At 36.3% G+C, this 22,349-nt stretch overlaps 1 protein-coding gene across 4 annotated transcripts in view; it reads right to left on the bottom strand.

Moving 5' to 3' along the window:
- Positions 1-9,182: 9,182 nt before the first annotated feature.
- pcdh7b (protocadherin 7b) overlaps positions 9,183-22,349 on the bottom strand; it is a 142,382-nt gene continuing 129,215 nt past the window's right edge. For 3 of the 4 annotated variants that reach the window (XM_053501418.1, XM_053501427.1, XM_053501411.1), the window contains one exon: positions 9,183-10,129. In XM_053501418.1, the coding sequence (XP_053357393.1) occupies positions 9,693-10,129 (437 nt within the window). In that variant the 3' untranslated portion in view covers positions 9,183-9,692. The remainder of the gene's footprint in view (positions 10,130-22,349) is intronic. The other variant, XM_053501447.1, reaches the window with a different exon arrangement.

Genomic DNA, 22,349 nt, shown 5'->3' on the forward strand with positions numbered 1-22,349 from the left:
ATACAGTGTGCTGGTCTGACCTCTTTGAGGCAGATCGCAAAGAACGGCGAGCCGTACGGTTCATTACACTCTCCTCCTGCATTTCCTGCCTCGCGAAAGTCAAACCTGGTTGAAACTGGGTGGCCGACAGCCCCGACTCTTGAGCACGATGGGGAAGGAATTTCCCGAAGACTTGCTCATATAATTTCGCCTCCTGAAACCTAGGAATTATAAGTTAGGAACAGCATTGCCAAACAGGCCGGAAGGCGAGATGGGGGCATCAAGGAGAAACGCACGCTCCTTATTCTTGCCCGAGAGATTTACCCACAGGTGCCTCTTCACGGACACCATCGCAACCATAGAACAGCCGATAGCATGGGCCGTCTGCTTGGTTGCACAAAGAGACAGGTCTGTGGCTCAGCATAACTCCAAAAACGCCCTATAATCAACAGCCCCGCCAGTCTTTCAGCGGGTTAGCCTAGTAAGCCTGCAAAATCGCCATGGTGTGCAGTGCAGCACCAGCCTGACCCACTGTCTGAAAAACTTTTCCCACCAAGGAAGAGGGCTTGAAGGGATGTGTTGGATTTTTCAGGGAGGATGATGTCCCAGGAGAAAGAAAGCCTGCAAGCATCTCTTCTATCTGGGGCATCATCATATAACCCCGCGCTTTCACATGTTCCAACCTGTAAATACTTCACTGTTTTTAACAATCTTTTGCACAATGATCATTACTGGACTACATTTTGCACTAATTCCTCAACTCTTGCTGCTGTTTTAAGGAATGTTTATGTTTACCCACTACCTCAACACCATATTTTATGTTCCGTTATGTCGTGGTTGCGCACTGTCACTTTGTTGTTGCTCTTGTTTGCACATTTGCAAGTGCACTTTATGTTGTCTATAAAAATGTTACTTAGCTAGTTAGTTTTTGTTAATTTATGTTGTAATTTATGTTAGGTCTCTCTGTCCTGTCTCTGCTAGCCAGCTAACTAGGCCTCTTGGTTAGCTAGTTTAGTGTCTATGGTAATTTATGTTGTAAATTTATGTTGCATGTAGCACCTTGGTCCTGGAGGAACGTTGTTTCGTTTCACTGTGTACTAACTGTATATGGTTGAAATGACAATAAAGCCTACTTGAACTTGAACTTAAACAATATTTGAATAAATCAAAGTCGATGGCACGAAAACACGGGATAATTATGGCTTGTTCCATGAGCGAGTTAACTCGTCATGGAGGTCGCTAAAGACGGGGAGAGAGCGCCGTTGAGGCTCTGCCCCCCGGCCACCCAACAGAAACCTGTTGTCTAATTTGGAGTGTTTGGGGAAAGCCAATCAATATGCCGCCGCTCCCTAAAGCCCGAGGAGAGTGTGATTTTTCCCCAAAAGTGTAAAGGTCGCCCTCCGAAAGAGGTAGACACACACGCGAACACAAAGTCAGTCCTGAAAACAAAAAGATCTGAGCAATGTTTCCGGTTCACTCCTATTTATAATCTGCAGGTGCACTTCATCAGATGACATCACCTGAGGTTATATAAGCCAAAAATTTGGCGTGTTTGAAACATACATGCTTCACAACCGGCAACACAGTAAGATGTTCCCATAGTGTTTTCATGCAGCTACGAGTGTAGCTTTTTGAAAGAGAACTAGTGGTTATATTTATTAATATATTGCAATATATGAATGGACTATATATACAGGTCCTTCTCAAAAAATTAGCATATTGTGATAAAGTTCATTATTTTCTGTTATGTACTGATAAACATTAGACTTTCATATATTTTAGATTCATTACACACAACTGAAGTAGTTCAAGCCTTTTAATTATTTTAATATTGATGATTTTGGCATACAGCTCATAAAAACCCAAAATTCCTATCTCAAAAAATTAGCATATCATGAAAAGGTTCCTTTCCAAAAGATTCCTAAGGCTTTTAAAAACTCCCAGCCTGGTTCATTACTCAAAACCGCAATCTAGGTAAGACTGCCGACCTGACTGCTGTCCAGAAGGCCATCATTGACACCCTCAAGCAAGAGGGTAAGACACAGAAAGAAATTGCTGAACGAATAGGCTGTTCCCAGAGTGCTGTATCAAGGCACCTCAGTGGGAAGTCTGTGGGAAGGAAAAAGTGTGGCAGAAAACGCTGCACAACGAGAAGAGGTGAACGGACCCTGAGGAAGATTGTGGAGAAGGACAGATTCCAGACCTTGGGGGACCTGCGGAAGCAGTGGACTGAGTCTGGAGTAGAAACATCCAGAGCCACGGTGTACAGGCGTGTGCAGGAAATGGGCTACAGGTGCCGCATTTCCCGGGTCAAGCCACTTTTGAACCAGAAACAGTGGCAGAAGCGCCTGACCTGGGCTACAAAGAAGCAGCACTGGACTTTTGCTCAGTGGTCCAAAGTACTTTTTTCGGATGTAAGCAAATTTTGCATGTCATTCGGAAATCAAGGTGCCAGAGTCTGGAGGAAGACTGGGGAAAGGGAAATGCCAAAATGCCTGAAGTCCAGTGTCAAGTACCCACAGTCAGTGATGGTCTGGGGTGCCATGTTAGCTGCTGGTGTTGGTCCACTGTGTTTTATCAAGGGCAGGTTCTATCAGGAGCTAGCTATCAGGAGATTTTGGAGCACTTTTTGGTTCCATCTGATGAAAAGCTTTATGGAGATGAAGATTTCATTTTTCAGCACGACCTGGCACCTGCTCACAGTGCCAAAACCACTGGTAAATGGTTTACTGACCATGGTATTACTGTGCACAATTGGCCTGCCAACTCTCCTGACCTGAACCCCATAGAGAATCTGTGGGATACTGTAAAGAGAAAGTTGAGAGACGCAAGACCCAACACTCTGGATGAGCTTAAGGCCGCTATCAAAGCATCCTGGGCCTCCATAACACCTCAGCAGTGCCATAGGCTGATTGCCTCCATGCCACGCCACATTGAAGCAGTCATTTCTGCAAAAGGATTCCCGACCAAGTATTGAGTGCATAACTGAACATAAGTATTTAAAGGTTGACTTTTTTTGTAATAAAACACTTTTCTTTTATTGGTCGGATGAAATATGCTAATTTTTTGAGATAGGAATTTTGGGTTTTCATGAGCTGTATGTCAAAATCATCAATATTAAAACAATTAAAAGGCTTGAACTACTTCAGTTGTGTGTAATAAATCTGAAATATATGAAAGTCTAATGTTTATTAGTACATTACAGAAAATAATGAACTTTATCACAATATGCTCATTTTTTTAGAAGGACCTGTACATTGCAATGCAGACAAAACCCATTGTATTTATACTTATAATTGTTTTATTGAAACATTATTGAAACTTTATGCATGTTTAAGAATTATAGACACACTTTTACTTTGTCTGTGTGCTTTGATTAAGAAAACTCCAAGATGAGATCTCATGTTAATCTCTTTTTTTTTTACCTAGACAGAAATGAGCCATGATACTTAAATGAGCTTTAGGCGTTTTCTGCACCTTCTCAAAGGTGTCTCATATGTGGCACATTACCTCTAAATCTCAGAAAAAGTTTATATTTTTTCTTGTGTGTGACTCACATATACAGAAATGAGCCATCTTTGAGGCTTGAATGAGATTTAGCTGTTTTCTCAATCTTCTCAAATGTGCCTCAAATATGGCTCATTACCTCTAAATCTCAGAGATACACACATAAATGAGTCAGTGCTTGTTAACTGTGTATTTGGGTTTTCTGATATGTTTTGTAGAATTAAACTCATCATTACTTGTACAATTGTAAAATGTACATTTTACTATTACTGGAATGATGATGCAAATGTAGAACTCACAAAATGTGCATATTATTATATATTATGTCCTTTATATACAATGTATTAGATGTCACTTTTTTATACTGCATAGTTGATGTATGCATACTTCTTCTTCTTTTAATTATTATTATTATTATTATTATTAGTAGTAGTAGTAGTAGTAGTAATATTAGTAGTAGTAGTATAGTCACAAGTGATCTTTTCTATCTGTTTCTATCTATTTCTTGCCTATATGATCCTTTTAATATTTTTGCTCAGTCATATGTGTATAGTTAGATAAAAATAAATTAAATTCAGTTTATTATATTGCCTAGGTTGTGCTGAAAAAAATGACACTCTATATTGCACAATACTGACTCCTATATATTTATTAAACATAATAATGCAAAGAATGGCTAAAAATGCTTTGGGGTTTTAAGGGCTAGGTTTCTCTGACAAACAGTGCTACACTAAAGAGTGTTTAGTATTTTATTTATATACTTCACTTACTCTTCACATACAGGTGGATGGAGGGGTGGTTTAGTAGGTTGGATCTCTGAAATGTGAAAGTAATGAAAAATAAAATAAATCTAAATATTGTGTTAAAGGTCATATATATTTGTTGTTAGTTTTGTAGAGTATACCACTTTTGTGTCATTACCAATAAAGAACTAAAATACAATATACAGAATATTTTTTGAAGAAGTAAAGCAATAAGATAATGTTTGTGTTCAGTGATTTCTGTCTACACTTATCATTTAAGGTCAAACCTATTTTGATTATACATTTATGACTGAATGTTCAATATTTTCTCAGGGCCAACCCATTTAGGCCTACAATACGTACATGTACTGTAGATTCTAATAAAGACTAATAAAAGATTAGTGTAATAATTTCCCACAATTCCTCCCACACATGCTCTAAGCCAGCAAATGTTTAAGTGGCAAGTGTGTTAGACAAATGTGCTTAATGTTGTGGTGGACAGAGGTCAGTATGAACACTGACTGGTCTCAGCTGTAGCTCATCATTGTATGCTGTTAAATGGGTATTTTTATTATTATTTTTTTAAATGATATGTTTAATAAAACTTTAATATTTTTCATCTGTGTTTCATGCATATCATTTATATCTGGCTTTAATCTTATAATGGTCCTATATATGCCATAAGTAAATGAGCCATAAGCATATTGCATAAGAATATTGTAAAAAATGTATAAAGAAATAGAAATATTTAATAAAATTCAATATATTCTAAAATATATTATAAATATAAATTATATTTATAAATTATAATTATATAAATTATATTATAAATATAAAATTACGTACATTAAGATATATATTTAAATATATTTCTCAATATATTAAAAGCGGCAATTCCCTATGTATTTTTCAACATATTGTAATATATTAATACAATATATTATTTAGTATATTGTGAATAGATTTAGATCACAACACTAAATAATTCAATATATTGACAGTTAATATATAGAGAAATATATTGTCTTTCTGTAAGGATGGAATTATGTAGTAAGCAATAAAAAGTGTAAACAAACTAAATGTTTTGTATGTTTTAGCCAGTTTCATTTAAAAAGTTGTTATCATGTACAGTAACTTAGCTGAGTGAGGCTGAAGTCAGTGCATCAACAGCAACCACACGCAAATGTCTTCAAGAAATAGGCTACAACTGTTGCATTCCAGTAATGGCTCAGAAGTGGCACAGGTGGATCACTTCCATGCTATGCTGCATGTAGTAGTTTGTGCTAAAGGAGCCCTGACCAAGTATTAAGTACATTTTTGAGTAAAACAGTTAAATGAGTTGGTGTTTGCTGGAAATGTTTAGCAATAGGCAATATACTCTACTATCCTTTTTTTTTTTCACTTTAGAATACTTTCCAAATACACTATGCAATTAGTCCACATCTATAAACTTAAAGGCATTTGATTACTTAATGTTTAAAAGTATTGAGTGAAAAGAAAAAAGGCCAGAAGATATGAACTATATGTATTTTGAGTCACAAAATAGGTTTTCCAGAAAATGTACCTAAACCTGTAATCTGTAGTCTCTTAACATGCCAGATTTTGACAGTTCTAATAATGGGCAAAAGAGAATTAGAGAATTTAGAGAAATTATTTAATTTATTAAAGTCTTTATAATAATGTGTTAGAAGGATGTCAGACAATATAAATATCTTGTGCTCATGTGTGTCAGATTAATGAAGAGGAAGACAGACATTTTTTTATTATTATTATATTTTAATTTCTGCAGAGACAAAAAATGACAAGCAATTTATTTACAGAAATACCTGTACAAAAGCAAAAATTAAATTAAGTAAAATAGTTCATAAATAGAGGTGGACTTCAGCGTTCAGTACATTTTGCCATGTTCAGCTAAGCTGCGTGCATAGTGACTCCAAATAAAACAATGATTAAAACTGATCGTCAACTCTACATCAACATCCAAGTTGCAGGACAAATAGAGTATGGTTAATATTACAGATCTCTCTACTAGGGGATGAAATGTCTGACAACTCAAGGTTTAATCTTAAGTTCAAAGCTGACAGAACATACACCTCATCTTGCAAGAAGTATTTGAACCACAGATTCCCTGCTTTCTGCAATAATGACTTTAATCTAATCTCTGCTAAGAGCAAAATATATTTTCTATTATCAATTATCAAAGCTTACTTATTTCTTTTTAAAACACTTCTCCTTTCTTTTATACTCATCACTATTAATTTCTTGTTCCTATGAAATTACTGTATAGTCATATAGAATATAATATTCAGCATGTGTATAGATGCATATTTCTCCCATAGAGGTGTATGTTTTGCTAGCACACATTTCTGTACATATCACTTTATCGCTCTTTTCTCCCAGCTGGTCTTCAGTGTTAGCATTTAGTAAAACCACTAGATAATCAGTTTTATGCCTATACTAGACGAACTTAGTTTAGCTCTTGATTCTGCATTGAGCTTAACTAATGTAGCATTTACGTACTTTACTGATAATTTCATTATCCTTACTATCATGACTATGAGGATCTCAGTAGCAACATATTTTATATCATGTATATAAATAGTGGTTTGGTCAAGTAATCATGCGAAATTTGAAATCTGATGGACTCATATGCTAGGAGATTGCCTAAAATGTGTACAGTGTTACTTACTGATAGACTTGACAACATTTGACCGATCTAACATGAAGTCACAAGATAAAAGCTTTTGTTTTTGTGTTTCTTTTCATTATCATATAAACAGGATGTGTCATTTCCCAGATTACAACCTTCATCCATCTCAGTTTTTATACTAGTCAAAACGACGAGTCATACCAATAACGGTATAAAAAGGCACAGTTGCATATTTTGCATTCACTCTATAGATGTGTTTTGATTTTTTTTTCTTTTTTTTACAGAAGCATTCTTAATATACAAAGTGGCACTGGATACAATAAAGAAAATATGGATAAAGCTCAACACAGAGCGTCATTACCAAGTTTACATAAAAAAAAAAAAAAGACAAAACTTCATGCCGGCTTCATGAGTATCATGTTGGACAACGTTAAAAACGTTTGATGTGACAAGCAATTTTTCAGTGTGTCATATCTGTGAGTTTGTGGTAATCCAAGCTAAAAAAAGAAAAAAGACATATGGCCAGAAGAATGAAGGAAAACATTTACCAAATATGTGATGCTAAATAAACTGATGAATCATTGTAGTATACATATTTCAATTTTCATCTTTGTCAAACTGATAATCTAAGCCATACTACATGTCTGTTTATAATGTTTGTTTATAACAAAAGCAAGCAATGGACCTCCAAGATCACACACGTTTTTTTTTTAATCCTTTCCTTTTTTTTTCTTTTTTTTTGCCTTCATAGTATGCGAAGTACTTTAAACGTGCAATAAAAAGTACATATTTCTGAATACAGTGGATAAGCATCAGAGCACTTCTTTTAACAACAATTAGAACACACAGACTATAGATTCAGGCTGCGAGGGAAAAAAAGTGCAGTCCGTTCATACTCAGGGTTCTCCAACGTACAAAAGAGTAATTCCATTGCATCTGATTATTATCACCCAGTTTTTAAAGGCAGGAGCCTTAGACATGTACACTCAACCACAAAAGTGGGTTACTTTATTTATTTTTATTAATTTTTTTTTAGCACAGGACCTTATCATGTGAATGTGTGTATATTTAAGTGTTTGCTTTTGTTTCAAAAGGACATCATCTAACAGCTGTTTCTCTAGCCTCAGACTGTACAGTTAACCGTGCAGTTATTTTAACCAACATTGAACCAGATGTTCAGTTTGCCAACTTGCTATATTAAATACCATGTAATGTTCATCCCAGGACTTTGGTTTTTTTTCTTTTTTTTTAATGGCAACATTTGTTTTTGCATGACCACACGTACTCCTTTAGCCCATTGACATCGTAAAAATACCTGTTTTGATTGTACAAGTCTATTTAGCTGGTGGATCCTCATGCCCTCAGTATGTTTCTGTATCAGTATTTACCGATTTGATTAGGAGACTGGTCATTTCAGGTGTGTTTTCAGTACTTTAGGTAGGGGTGAACCCCTTGGGTTTATTGCTCAATTTAACACTCATACTTTGAGAATGTTATACAGGACCAGCCCAAGCATGTGGTCTGTAGGACCAAGTCATCTTAATCATTTCCCTGGTAGCTAGTCAACAAGAGATCCTGATAGCCAGTTAGGTCCTGTGTGTGTGTGTGTGTGTGTGTGTGTGTAAGGTGCCATGTTTTTGTGTGCATGTGTAACTCATTGTGTGCCATAGGTCACTAAGGGCTTCAGTTTAAGTCTTAGATGATGAACAAGATTGTGGCATAGATCAGGTCAGAGATTCTTAGAATTGCCAATGTTTGTGGAATTACAGCACTAACAGGCAACCCAAGAAATGTCAACAACTCCCACAATGCAGCAGTGTACAGAGAAAGGACAGGGCGGAGCATTTGGTGAGTCAACAGCTTAGGTATAAAGCATGTGTTCTGAATGTGTTTAGCGTATTTATGTACAACTCATCACCAACATGAGATACTGTGTGTGTGTGTGTGTGTGTGTGTGTGTGTGTGTGTGTGTGTGTGTGTGTTTGTTTGAAAAGCAGATAGGCACACAGGTAAACTTGTAAGTGCAGTGTAAGTTCACCATTTACAGCTCGTATGCCACTGTCTGGATATCTACAGACCCACTATAAAGGTTGTAGTCACTAGAAATGTTACTGGTACATAAGAACATGCTCCAGGTGTTTTCTGAATGGTTTCGATCACTGGCAATGTTATGTATGAATTCCCATCCACAATTGGCCAGTTTTGTTGTTTTTGGTGTCTCTTTGAATGTTATAGTTGTCCAGTGTAACTAGTCCAAATCTTGGACAGATTGCATAAGTATACAATAATTAAAACTAAAAAAAAGAAAAAAGAATTCTTTTAAATTCAAATACTTCCCTACTGGAACACTAACATGAAATAATGATTAAAAATAAAAAATAAAACAGCACCAGTCTTGCCTTCTGCCATCTATTTAGCATTAATTAGAAAAAAAATGAACAAAAAAGGATAAAACTCTTAAGAAGTATAGTCCAAGTCATTAAGGGCTAGATTTTGCATGCATGCTTATAATTAATTCTACACAACCAGGCAGCACTTTTGGGAAAAGTCAGAGGGCCCGGAATGCTAGCAGCAAAATGACACAGGACTCATCCACCAGCATCCCTCTCTCTCCACCTCTGCCTTTTTCTCCTCCTCCTCCTTTGTATCCTCCTTATCTACAAACAACAAGATGATTTTTTTTTTCCATGCTTTTAGGTCTTCTACTCACTGCTTACATCAAACAAGCACATTAGGCGCCAAGAGCGTCTCTGAAATCTCCAAAGAGTCATCGTTGTATGGAATTGTGACTTGTGACTCGTTCATCAGGACATTCACAGGTAAACCTCACGCCTGGTAAGTGTCCCGCATTGCGTGGGTTTATATTCGCCTGTGGGTGCCAGTGGAATCTCTTCAACAGGCCGAGATGTTTCCTCACTAGAAGAGAAGGTGGCTGAGCTGAAAGCGTCGTAGGCCGAGGAGGAGGAAGAGGAGGAGGCCAATTTCTTGTTGAGGAGATTGCGATTGCGGTCTCCGAGCAGGTGAGAGGGCTCTCCATTGGCCACGGCAAGTGGATCAGTGCTCGTGGCCGGTTCAGCGCCGCTGCATCCGGCTGAGCTGGAGTTGAAGGTGGAGAGTTTGGGAGGGGTGGCCTTGGGCCTGCGCTCGGGTGAAGTGCGCACCGGCATCCAGCAGGCATCTGAGTGGCCATACTCATCACACTCGCGTGTACACTTTCCCGTCATGGCTACATCCGGCAGGGGCCGAGAGTCTGCACACAAAAAGCAAAGAAGCACATGAAGAGATATTGTTGGCAGCAATATTTTTTCAAAGACTTGAGAAGATACAGTAGTTGGATTAAGAAGAAAAATAGGATTTAGTGTGCTATGTGCCTCATGAAGCCTAAAATTACTTCATCATTTCACATTACAGTTAAAAGGGTAGACCAAGGTACACTGATAAATTGGTTTCAAATTGGTTTCAAATTTACCTAATTGTTTTTCTGCAAAAAAAAGAGCCTTTTTTTTTTTTAGCTTCATGGTTAACACATACCACATAACACAAAATGGCATACAGACATCAAGACTAGAAGTAAAAGGGAAAAAAAGAAAGAACTGAACATATGATGTGAGTTCTCTTAAAAGGATGCCATGCTTGGATAAAAAAAAACACGGGGACAAATCATCTGTTCTGTGATTTGTATCTTGGTTACAACTTCCATTCTGGGTATTTGTGTGTGTGTGTTTGTGTGTGTGTGTGTGTGTGTGTGTGTGTGTGCCCACTCACGTGTGTTTGTGTGCAAGTGTGTGTGTGTGTGTGCAAGAGTCTCCTTTTTTTTCCATTTTCTTTGCGTTTAATAAACTGTACAAACCTTATTACTTTTATGCAATAACTTACACAATATAAGTCCCCGAGAACAGATATAGAACATAAAAGTCTGTAGTAACTGTTAACAAAATTAGTCTACATGCACTTTTAAATTCTATACATTTTTCTTAAACATCGGAACAGAAACAGCTTTTTTCAACCACTTTTGCCCTACTAAAATTATGGTGTTCTGGTAATACCGAGCTCATGAACTTTGCTTGGATTCTTATTCTAGAACTATATAATTAAAAATGAAGAGAACAAGAAGACTTGAGAGTGAGAGCGAGCATATAGTCTTCACCTGAACACTGGCAGCATATGTGCAGCCATGTGGTCTAGTAGATGCATAAATAAATGAAAAAATAAAAAGATACAACAAATAAACTTTTTATTAGTTAGGAAAAGTGATGAGTGTAAAAATATGAACCAGCCTGGATTACACATGGAACTGAATGGAAGCATACAGAAAAAGCTTTTTCTTGATGTTTCTGATTGTTCTTTAGTGCCAAAGTGCCAAAGCTTTAATGTTAAGGTGGCTGTTTAATGACTAATGTGGGGTATGACACAAGCAACAGGGAGTGAGAGCAAATCTAAAAAACAAGCATGCTGTCTCTGGCTTTTTTTTTTTTTTTTTTACAAAAATAATAGGTTTTAACCATAGCTTACTTTTATTGTTCTTTTTCTCCTGTAAAGAAAGAATGAGATAGAATCACTGTTTGTTTAGTGCACAGTGCTTCATCCTTGCAATAAATGAATAAATAAATAAATAAATCTAAGCTGTCAAATGTGTTATAGCAAACTTGATTTACACTGTGAGAAAAACTTAATACAATGTGCACAAACAAGTGTGTTGGAATTCGCTTTAGAAAAGCACTGGTTAGTCATAGAAAAAAATAACAGCTAATACACAAATACAAAATTACTAACTGCACGCAAGATTGATGAAAACATGCCTGGAAAATACACTATTCATTTAATACACTATTCATATACTATTCGTATGTATATATATATATATATATATATATATATATATATATATATATATATATATATATATTAATTGTATATTAATGCTGTAAATTAGTGTAAAACAAGAAAAACCTGGCAAATCTATGATGGTCTAATCAAATACTGCTTTATTTTTTTGTGAGATGAACTCCTTTTCTGTGAATCCTTTTCCTCTCTCTCTTACGAATCCCTGTTCAGCTTCCTTATATTAACCTCCACCACCCCTGAACATGTTCACTTGACCTTGTTGCTGATTGTTGCTAGGCTGTTGCTCACATGCTCCTGTGTGAGATCCTATTAGCCTCTGATTCGTGATGGGTTGGGTTAGGGTTTGCTGAGGCTGATGTGAACTTTAGTACCGTGGTAGGTCATTAAGGAACAGTGAGGGCACGTTTGGAGGCTGTAGCGCTCACGCTGGGCTCACATTAAGAAAGCCGAACTGGACGAATGGTAGCTCTAGGGAGAGGCGTGATGGAACGATTGATAACCTGAGTCTCTCTCTGACGCTAATGAATGGGTGTGTTGCCTTAGATTGACAGCAAGTTAACGATACACACACTGCTACACTCCATAAAGTAATCTGGATGGCCACAATGCAAATCAAAGCTGTATACAATACTGTGAAAAAGTCCTGAGCCACCCCTTATTTCTTAATGTTAAATTAAATAAAATGATGTGGATTAAATAAAAGGATTTAAAGCACTTGTTTTTACTGTGACAGGCTGCAAAGTTCCTTCAAATTGTTAATGTAACAACCTTAGCAGCAACCACTCAGCATTCAGCATCACCAGTACACTAATCACTGAAACCTGTTTCTCACTGGTTTGTGTCTTAACTTAGATAGAATGATTCATAGTTCACTGTGTAGTTTAACAAACAAAAACAGGGACAGGACTGAGAATGAGAGCCAAAAACTTAATAAATTAAGTAATAAGTAAATAGATAGATAGATAAATAAATAAATAAATAAATAAATAAATAAAGTTAAATATAAAAAAAAATACAAGAAGGTCTCTCTCCATGGTAGCAAAATAAGAAGAAATGAGGAGTGGGATAAGACTTTGGTGGTACGCCATGTACATTACTGATGCACTTGTTCTAAGATGATGTAATTGCTATAATATCAACTAATACATGGCCTTATTTCCAAAGTTTCTTTTTGAGAAACTGTTTATTTAATGTAAAATTAATTAAAAGATTAATAAGATAAGTGTCAGAGCAATATAAATATCAGAAGACTGTGTTAAGTTTAGCAATTTACGGTTTTGCAATCATCACAAAATGATAATCCTCCCTTTATGGCTTCTACAAAGTTAGTAAAAAACTAAATCTCAACAAAAAACATTCCACAACAATGAATAGATAAAACATATGGCTTTTTTGTTGTTAATAAAGGTGTGTTAATGTTAGTAAAGTGCTATGGCCTCAGTGGAAAAACACACACTAGAATGCATAACTATTTGTAAAAAATAACCTACTTCATAGTGGTAATCATGCAGATCGCATGGTCATTGATTATTTTTTCTATAACAGCATGGCCTGTCATGTTATATTCTATAGTTAACAAATAGTGAACATCGTGTTAATTGCACAATAGTAGAACAAATTAGAAGATTCAAATTTTTGCAATTATACAGTCTGTAATACCAGGAATTAAACTAATGATAAGTAAATCTAAGATTGCAGGCCAGGTTCAATCCAGTGCAGTAGTAAAGAAAGGGCAATAAGATCTCACTTTTACTTCTACCGCTTGACACTTCGCTGTCTGCTTTATAATGACCATCAGGATGAGGGTTTGTCTCCACTACTCTCTCTCTCTCTCCCCACACACACTAACACACACACGCACCCAGACATCTGTTCTACAATTAAGCCATCAGGGCCCTGTTGCTGCTCTCAGCCTTTACCCAGAATTCTTTGCAAGCTCTCCAGGGGGCACCAAATTGCACTAAACCACTGGCTGTTGGTTAAAGTGTCAGAGTTCAGCTGGTGATCATATCACCTCTATCATTCCCCATGACCACTTCAGTCTCCAGGCATCCCTCAACCTTCTCACAGAGCATTTACTTCTTACGTCTCTTTTTAAGCAATTTTCTTTTCTATTTAAGGAGAGAATTTGTTAATGTAAATAAAACACTGGCGTATTAATGGCTACTACTGGATCTCTGTTACAGTTTTACTATTATAAATCCACAGGAAGTTATAAGTCAAATTGAATGAGTTGATTTGCATAGTACACCTGATGTAGCAATTGGATTTGGCTAACCCAAGACACATTTGATTATACATCTGAATGCATGTGAGTAACATTATTAGCAGGATACAATCCAGATGCAAGCTGCATGACCAGGTGTAAATGAGGTCAAAGAAATGGCATGTACTGTAATTGAAGGTGAATGTATTAGAGCTGCTTGCTGACTGCAGACTCTCAGTGCCTATGCATCTGAATGTGACTGTCTCCTCAAGTATGATTAATCTCAGCCTTTTGGGTGTAATCTCAGCTAAGAAGAGTTATTCACTTTCACTGTTCGAAGTGCAGATGAGGCCAACATATTAATTTCTTTCCCCCCCTTTTTTCATTCAGATGAGAAATCCAGTCACTGCAACAAAAACATCTGGCCACATTCAAGCCAATAAGCAGCAACAAATTTAAATGATCAGGCAGTAATGTATCAGAGATTGCAATCCATGCTACTGATAACTACTAAATGTGTTAAAGAAAAGTTAATCATTCTGGTCTAGGATTGGTCATCGATATTATGCAGGAAGCTATCTATATTTAACCTGCCTCATGTGTATTATATATTTTAGTCTGTGTGATGAGCAGAAATACATTTGTCTGATAATTTCATTTTGCCTGTTCCAGAACATACATAGTTCTATTTTAGATGGTTATGGCATGGCTAAGGAGGATGTAATTGTATTTTTTGCCATCTTTCCTTTCATTATATGCATTTTATGGTACCATAAACCTGAACAAATCCAGTGGTATATGTGTGTTTCCTCAGTTTGAAACATGTATAATTAAATAACTAATGTGTATTCACTGGCATTCACTGTAAATGTCCTCTCTTTGTAAAGATACTGAATAGGGCCAACAGTCAAAATGAGATCTAGCTGATTAGTAATATATAAATACTGCAGTGGGCTAACAAGGTCAAGAGCACTTCTCATTCAACCGTGTTATTACACAAAGAGCCACAGAGGCAAACACATGCTTAGAATTACAATAAAAGTTCATTATATTGACAAAAGAATTGCCTGTGTTGGGCTGACACCCTTGCTTCTCATTAGGGTTTTAAATCCCACTGACTCAAAATCTGAACCTCCAGTTAGTGGTTAGACTTCAGGCTTACATACTGCAGTGAGGCTTTGGAAAAGTTAAACAAATGGGGCCATACTTTGGACGGAAGTGCTAGGGGCTCGGCGGTGTACTAACTGTCATGCCACATAGTGGGCTTTTTTGCCAACAGGGGCTCAGCGCATAATGTGTGCCAATTTCCAGCTAGTCCCTTTGAATACACTCAATAGAGGCATAAACTTAAACCCACTAGAACAATTAAAAATGAGGAATAAAAAGATGGGGTGCAGCGGAAGAAATGGTTCTCAGCTATTCTGCAAGTTAATTACATACGGACAAAAGTGGATTCTCGGGCATAGTCAGTTCCCTGCTGTTGGGTGGCTGGTGACAAAGTAACTTCAGGGTCATATGTGGGCCAGACACCCAAGTGATTGGCAGCATGATTTGCAAGAAGTTGGAATGCGTGTGTCTCCTGATGAGAGTTAAAGGAAGAGAAAGTGGCTGTATGTGTGTTTTCTTAACTGTGATATCAGCCTTTTCCTGCTGAGAAGTGCTGAACTCGACAGTCTGGTGTTTTGATCTGTGTTTTCTGGACGGGAAGCCGAGCCACAATACTACTGCCGGCAAATGCTGACCCCTCTGTCCAATCTGTGCTCGTGTATGTGTGTGTGTGAGTGAGAGAGAGAGCAAGAGACACACAAACGGTTTTTATGTAGGCACTCAGTTTAAAATCCAATTACATGCATGTAATATAGTATATGAACCAAACTCGATTTGACTATAAAGCATGGTCAGTTTTGGTCTTTTTTTGTTTTATTTAAAAAAAATATTTGAAATAAAGGTGTAAATGTAAATTATTAGCTGTATTATTAGTAATATTGTTGTTGGTCTTTCGGCAAGGGGTCGCCACAGCGGAATATCCAGTCCGCACAACAACTTGGCACCGGTTTTACACCGGATGCCCTTCCTGACGCAAGCCTGCCATTTGATCCGAGCTTGGGACTGGCACTGCATCCAGTGGCTGGGGGGTTTGGGCACTGGCTGGGAATCGAACTCAGGCCTTCCGCATGGCAGGCAAAACACCTACCACTGAGCCACCAGTGCCCAGTAGTAGTAATAATATTACCATACATTATTTTAAACTCTCAAAAAATGGAACATGTACTTGCATTTAGTGTGCACACTTTTTGCAGGATGTGCTGCTAGAGGATATTTTAAACTGAGTAAAATAGTCAAATTATTTTTCCATTAACGGATTATGCCCACATCCTTCAGTCAAATTGAAATTTAATTTGCATTGGCCTCAACCAGTTTAAAACATGATGTTATTTTTATTCTAATTAAGCCATCAGTCAAATTAGCAATGGATTAACAGGCAGGATATAAACATAGCTATTGAGTAAAAGTGATGGTAACAGTGATGTGCAACAGCATGACCGCCCAGTATAAATAATAAATAAATAAATAAATAAATAAATAAACACCCACAAGCGTGGACAAACACACACACACACACACACACACACACACACACACACGCACACACTATCTGTAATGTTTTTACTAGCCTCAAAATAAAATACCCACAGACTCACTCTTTTAATTGCCTGCAATCGTTTCACATGCTCCCTACACTTCAGTTTCACAGTAAGAAGCTTGTGTGACTGTCTATACTTTTTTTCTCTCACACTCTAATCTAGATTTTCTACCTTTCCTTTCCCTTTAACAATCTAATGAACATCACATTCTCCCTTTTTACCAGTTCATTAACTCGCCTGTCTTGGGACACTTCACATGGTTCTCATTTTGCCAGAAAAGAGAGGCCAGGGAACTGCTTGCCCTTCTCACAAAGCCTTTTTTTGAGAGCAGCAACGAAGCTTCAAAAAGTCTTTTGCTTAAGTTATGGCGTATATATCTAAAAATATAAGTGCTCAGCGATTCTTAACGCAAACACCACGCTGCAGTAAAAAGATTATAATAAATGTGTGATGGTGATAATACATTATCAGTTGTTATATCCATCTACCACACAGGCATATGAGAGCAAGGGAGAAAGGGAACGAGAAAGATTTCCTCATCAGTTCCATTTAATTGAATTGTACTGGGCCCAGTTACCTGACTGATTATTGGCCATAATGAGTAGCTAGCCTTACACTTGGCTATGTATAGATGCTTTGCAGAATGCTAAATATAAATCAAACTTATCAAAGCCCACTGCATCTCTCACTTTTTCTTTCTCTCCCTCCCTCTTTTTCGCTCCTAAAAGGTATTTGCATGCATTTGATATTTAGTTCCATAGCAAAATAAGTAAAAAACAATGGAAAACAATATAAGTGCTCCCTCTGTCCATGGAACTTAAATTGGGTCTTTTGTAAATCTAACCCTTAGTTATAGGTGATCAAAATTAAACAATTAGAGCCTAATAATTATAACTATAAATAATGTAAAACAATTACAATTTCATTGTAGCTTTAGATATGATACAAGAGGTTTCTTTTATTTTAAATGTGTTCCGTAGTGGACAGTTCTAGGGGGAATAAAATTTTTTAATTCATATGTTTGCGTATATTTACCACTACAAGGATTTCTGGCTATAAAGTCTTTAGAAAGGCAAATGTAGGGTTTCATGTTTATTTAATGAGGTAACAGTTATATATGATAGTTTGTATTCCATTTGCTATATCACTCCACTACTCTTCTTTAGCTAAGAAGCATCTGCGCACTGTTTAGGTTAACATGTTAGTTGAGGTATACTGCTGAACAGAAAGAAGGCTACTATGATGACACCAAGACAAGAAGAAATGAAGCAAGCATTGACCCGGTTTGCTTCAGTAAGCTCAGTATACAGCTGCATATGCTTTAAGAGGCCTCACATCAGTAAACCTGGGTAACATTGTAAAACAACCCATCCTAACACAATGCAACACATCACACGAACAAGAGCCATGTCTGACATGGTTCACTGAGCAAGCGACTGACATCATTTTGTCTTTCTATCTTTTTTCTTCTTTTATGTTTGGCTGTAGGTCATTTTAAAACATGGTTTAGAGATATGTGCCTTGTTGTTTTCAATATTCTGCTGCTGATACTAATCGAGCTCACTCTCACCATCTGCTCCATGGTATTATTTTATTTATTTATGATTTATTTAATATTTAATACTATTTTAAATATTCATTAATATTACTTTATAAACTGGTGATACTTATTGGCACTACATTCTGCAACAATTACCACTTATTTTTTAAATATTTTATGCCTATCCACTTTATGCTCTCTTTACATATTTGTAATTACATTATTTATTTCTTTATACAGTATGTGTAATTTGCCGTATATAAACACATTTGGATATTTGTATTTATTAGGCCTTCTAATTGTTATTATTATTATAAACACAATGCACAAACACATTTATAGTGCTATGCCTTCAGTTTATGTTAATATCAAACATCAGGAAAGGTGAAAAGGTATAATCTGTGTAACTTTATTCATGGCATGGGTATTGGTACCAGATAGGCTAGTTTCAGCATTTCAAAAACTGCTGATCGCATGGGATTTTTACACACACATCGAATGAGGCAAAAACTACTGAGGGTGCGAAAGTTCTGTGAAACACCTTTTTAATAAGAGAGGTTGGAGGAAAATGACGGGTTGGGCTTCAAGCTGCCAGGAAGGATATAGTAACTCATAGACTCACCCAGAGTGGATTGTGGAAGATTAGGGAAAAAAAAAAATCACTCGGTCTTTTGGTGAGTTTCTGCTCATGATAGCCTTAGATTTATGTTCTTGCCTGACAGAAGTGGAACCTAATTTGGTCATCTCCTGTTGTAGTCCATCTTTCGCAAGCATTTCTGCGATGCTTTTTCTGCTCACCACAGTTGCAAAGAGTGCGTGTTTGAATTACTAAAGACTTCCTGTCAGCTCATATTTTTAGCCACATTTTTATATTGCATCTATCCATCTATCTATCTATCTATGTTTAATATTCTGTTTTCTAAACCACTAACATTAACACTAATGTTTTGATTTGCTCACGCATCACAGGCTTTTGCGTAAGAGGAAACACATCAGTAGCATTTAAAATAGACCATGTTACAGTGAAAGCTCCTGCAGATCCTCCTGGCTGCTGAATAGGTTGTGATGGTCCTTTATAATGGTGAACAGTACTTGAGGAAATAATTAGTGTACGGTTAGACCACTCCAACTGTGATTAATTGAGGGGAGATTAGCTAGCATAATTTCATTCTGGTGATGATGTGGCTGCCAATTACCTAACGCAACTGCTTTACCATCTCTCTCTCTCTCTCTCTCTCTCACTCTCTCTGGTTTTTATTTCCCTCTCATCCTGAATCATTGTCTCTTTGCCATGGAGATCTACAAAAGTACTGCACAGTAAAAGAACAGCTCATACTTTCCCCCCACATTTATCTCAAAAAAAGAGAGAAAGAGAAAGAAGAAATAATTATTCATAGCAAGCACTACCACTTTCATTTCACAGATCACATGGCAAATAGATGGAAGAGGAATATGAGGCATTCAATAGACAGACACAGTAAAACACAACGAGTGTGTAAGAAAATGGTAGGGCTTGAGCTCAGAGTGACTTTTTTGCTGAGGGAGATATAGACCAGGGTTAATATCTAAAATGTTTGTGTGTGTGTGTGTGTGTGTGTGTGTGTGCGCATTGGTCTGTGTTGTTTTATTTTTTTTCCTCTCTATTGCTCTTTAGACTGCGTCTCATTGGCTCAGAGCAGTTTGCCTTATCGCACGCTTCCAGACGCACACACACAATAGCCTATTTTACACCATTAAATGTGTATTTGTCAAAACACAATTTTAATTGAATTCCGCAACCCTGTCACTGTGTGTTTTGCTTCATTTACTACTGAAACAGGAAGAGAGGATGGAATAAAGAAAGGCCTGAATAACTCTATCTCAACATAAACATATATAAGGAATTAGACTCATAAGACTATTTGAACTATACAATAAAGCTGCAAGATAGAGAGAAAAGAAGCATTGTTTGTTTCATTATTATATTAAAAGTAAATATTTCAATGGACCTACAGTATATGAATTTGCTTAAACTTAGCTGGAAATTTAAAATGATAAATTATATTGTATTGACACAACTATCACACAACAGAACAATCCAGAGTAACATTTCCACAAAACAACTCTGTATACAATAAACATGCTGGTAAATCAGTCCTACAGTGTTCCCCATATCCATTCACCTTATCTTCTTTTCCTTATAATTTCAGGTCATAGCCTCTGCTTGCAACCAGAACTACCATGCATTCGGTCATGAGGAAGAGCCACTTTGTTTATTTCCCCAACATGACAAGGCGCTTGAGAGGTTAATTGAATTACCCAGGGGTAAAGAGTGTCTTGCAGGCCCTGCAGGGCCCCCGAAAAAATCAGCGAAAAACTTGTTAAAATTAGTCTGGTTAATATTTTCTGGGGATTAGAGCTTAAGGGTTTTATTAGGGATCTGTGCATTTTCCCCTGCCTCGCACCTCACCCGAGTCAGCTGAACTTACTTAGCAAAAGTTCTCCGCTTCCTGTTGATAATCTTAATCCTGGTGTTTTGAAGATTTACTTCATTTATCCCATGGTTTCTTTAACAATTGGGAATATATATTTGGTGCATCTTTTCAAATTTTAATATTGTGGAGAAAGGTTTTTTTTTGTAATATAATTCAAAAAGTAAAAATCTCTTGATTGAGGCTTACAGTTTACAGCTCATGAAAATGAAAAATCCAGTATCTCAAAATATCAAAAAAAAAATCTAAATATTTCCTGAGATTAATATATAATATATATATATATATATATATATATATATATATATATATATTATATATATAAACAATACAGAAATTTCCTACTGCTAAAAAGGACAGCATTATGGTTAAACAAAGCAGTATGTTCATTTTTGCACTCAATACTTGGTTTAAATGAATATTTCTCATCTTCTTGTCAGCAGATGCAAGCAGGATGTGCCCTAAAATTTCCTGGTAAACAGCTTTGTTGAATTTAGATACAAAAAACACAGTCAACCAACACTAGAAGACATGACACCCCAAATAATGACAAACTGTGGAAACTTCAAGCAACTTGGCTCACTCTTTCTCCAAACTCTCAGACCTTGATTTTTAAACAAAATACAAAATTTACTTTCATTTAGGCTGCAGTCAACCCTGTTGCTTGTGTACAGTTTCCCACCACACTTCTTTTTCAGTCAACCTTTCATTAAACTTGCTTTGATTCAGCACTCTGTAAAAAGCCAGTCCTTACAGTGGTGACCTTCTGTGGCTTACCATCCTTGTGGAGGATAGCAATAATCATCTCCTGAACTGACATCTGGGAGATGCACAATATTCATACTGCATGAATATTAATTCACTCAAACACAAAATGAAATATTTAAATATTTTGAGATAGTGGATTTTTTATGAGCTGTAAGCCAAAAAAAGCTTAAAATCTGTTACTTCACAATTTTCACTTTTTGAATGAAATATTTTTTAAAAACTTTTTCCATGACATTCTAATTTTTTAGATGCACTATGTATTATACAATTCTTATACTAACTTGCTTTATTACTTGGACCTGTTGGTAAGTTTAGAAATATTATTATTTTTTTATTAATCCAATATACTGTTTGTCCCCTATTATTTTTGTATATAGAGTATTTTAAAGAGTTTATGTGACTACAGTCAGAAATGTAAACTCAAGAATTTAGCTAATTTTTTTCTGCATTTAAATGTGTCCCTGAATAAAATAATCCAAAGCACCAAAATTAAAACAAAGTAGTATTATAAGGCTGCATAAATTATAGTATAAATGTACATACTATTCAGTGTAAATAGCTATGCTATGCAAAATATTGACAAACCTCCAGCTAGAGAAAGTGGAAAGGCCAAATTGAGGGCAGGCATGTAACACCCTGGGCAATAAACGATAACTCGCATGATTTTTGGTTTTTGGATCAGGTGCTAGATGTGGGAACAGATAATTATGAAAGTGCTCCCTGGACCAATTAAACCTTATAATTGAGTTCTGGGAAGAAAAAAAGAATACTTTCCTCAACTGTGCATAGTGTTGACACACTTTAATTAGATAGAACTCAATGACAATGCATGAAAAGTATTTACTAATTTATTTAAGTCTGAAGTCATACCAGGATTAATTCAATACAGTTCAGTTCAATACACCTGGTTCAACATATTTAATTATAAAAAGAATCTAAAATGTCTCCTGGTGCTCAAGTGACACCTAGCAGCCATTTTAATTTCACATGTGGTA

Source organism: Clarias gariepinus, chromosome 1, assembly GCF_024256425.1.
Source record: "Clarias gariepinus isolate MV-2021 ecotype Netherlands chromosome 1, CGAR_prim_01v2, whole genome shotgun sequence".
NCBI lineage: Eukaryota > Metazoa > Chordata > Actinopteri > Siluriformes > Clariidae > Clarias > Clarias gariepinus.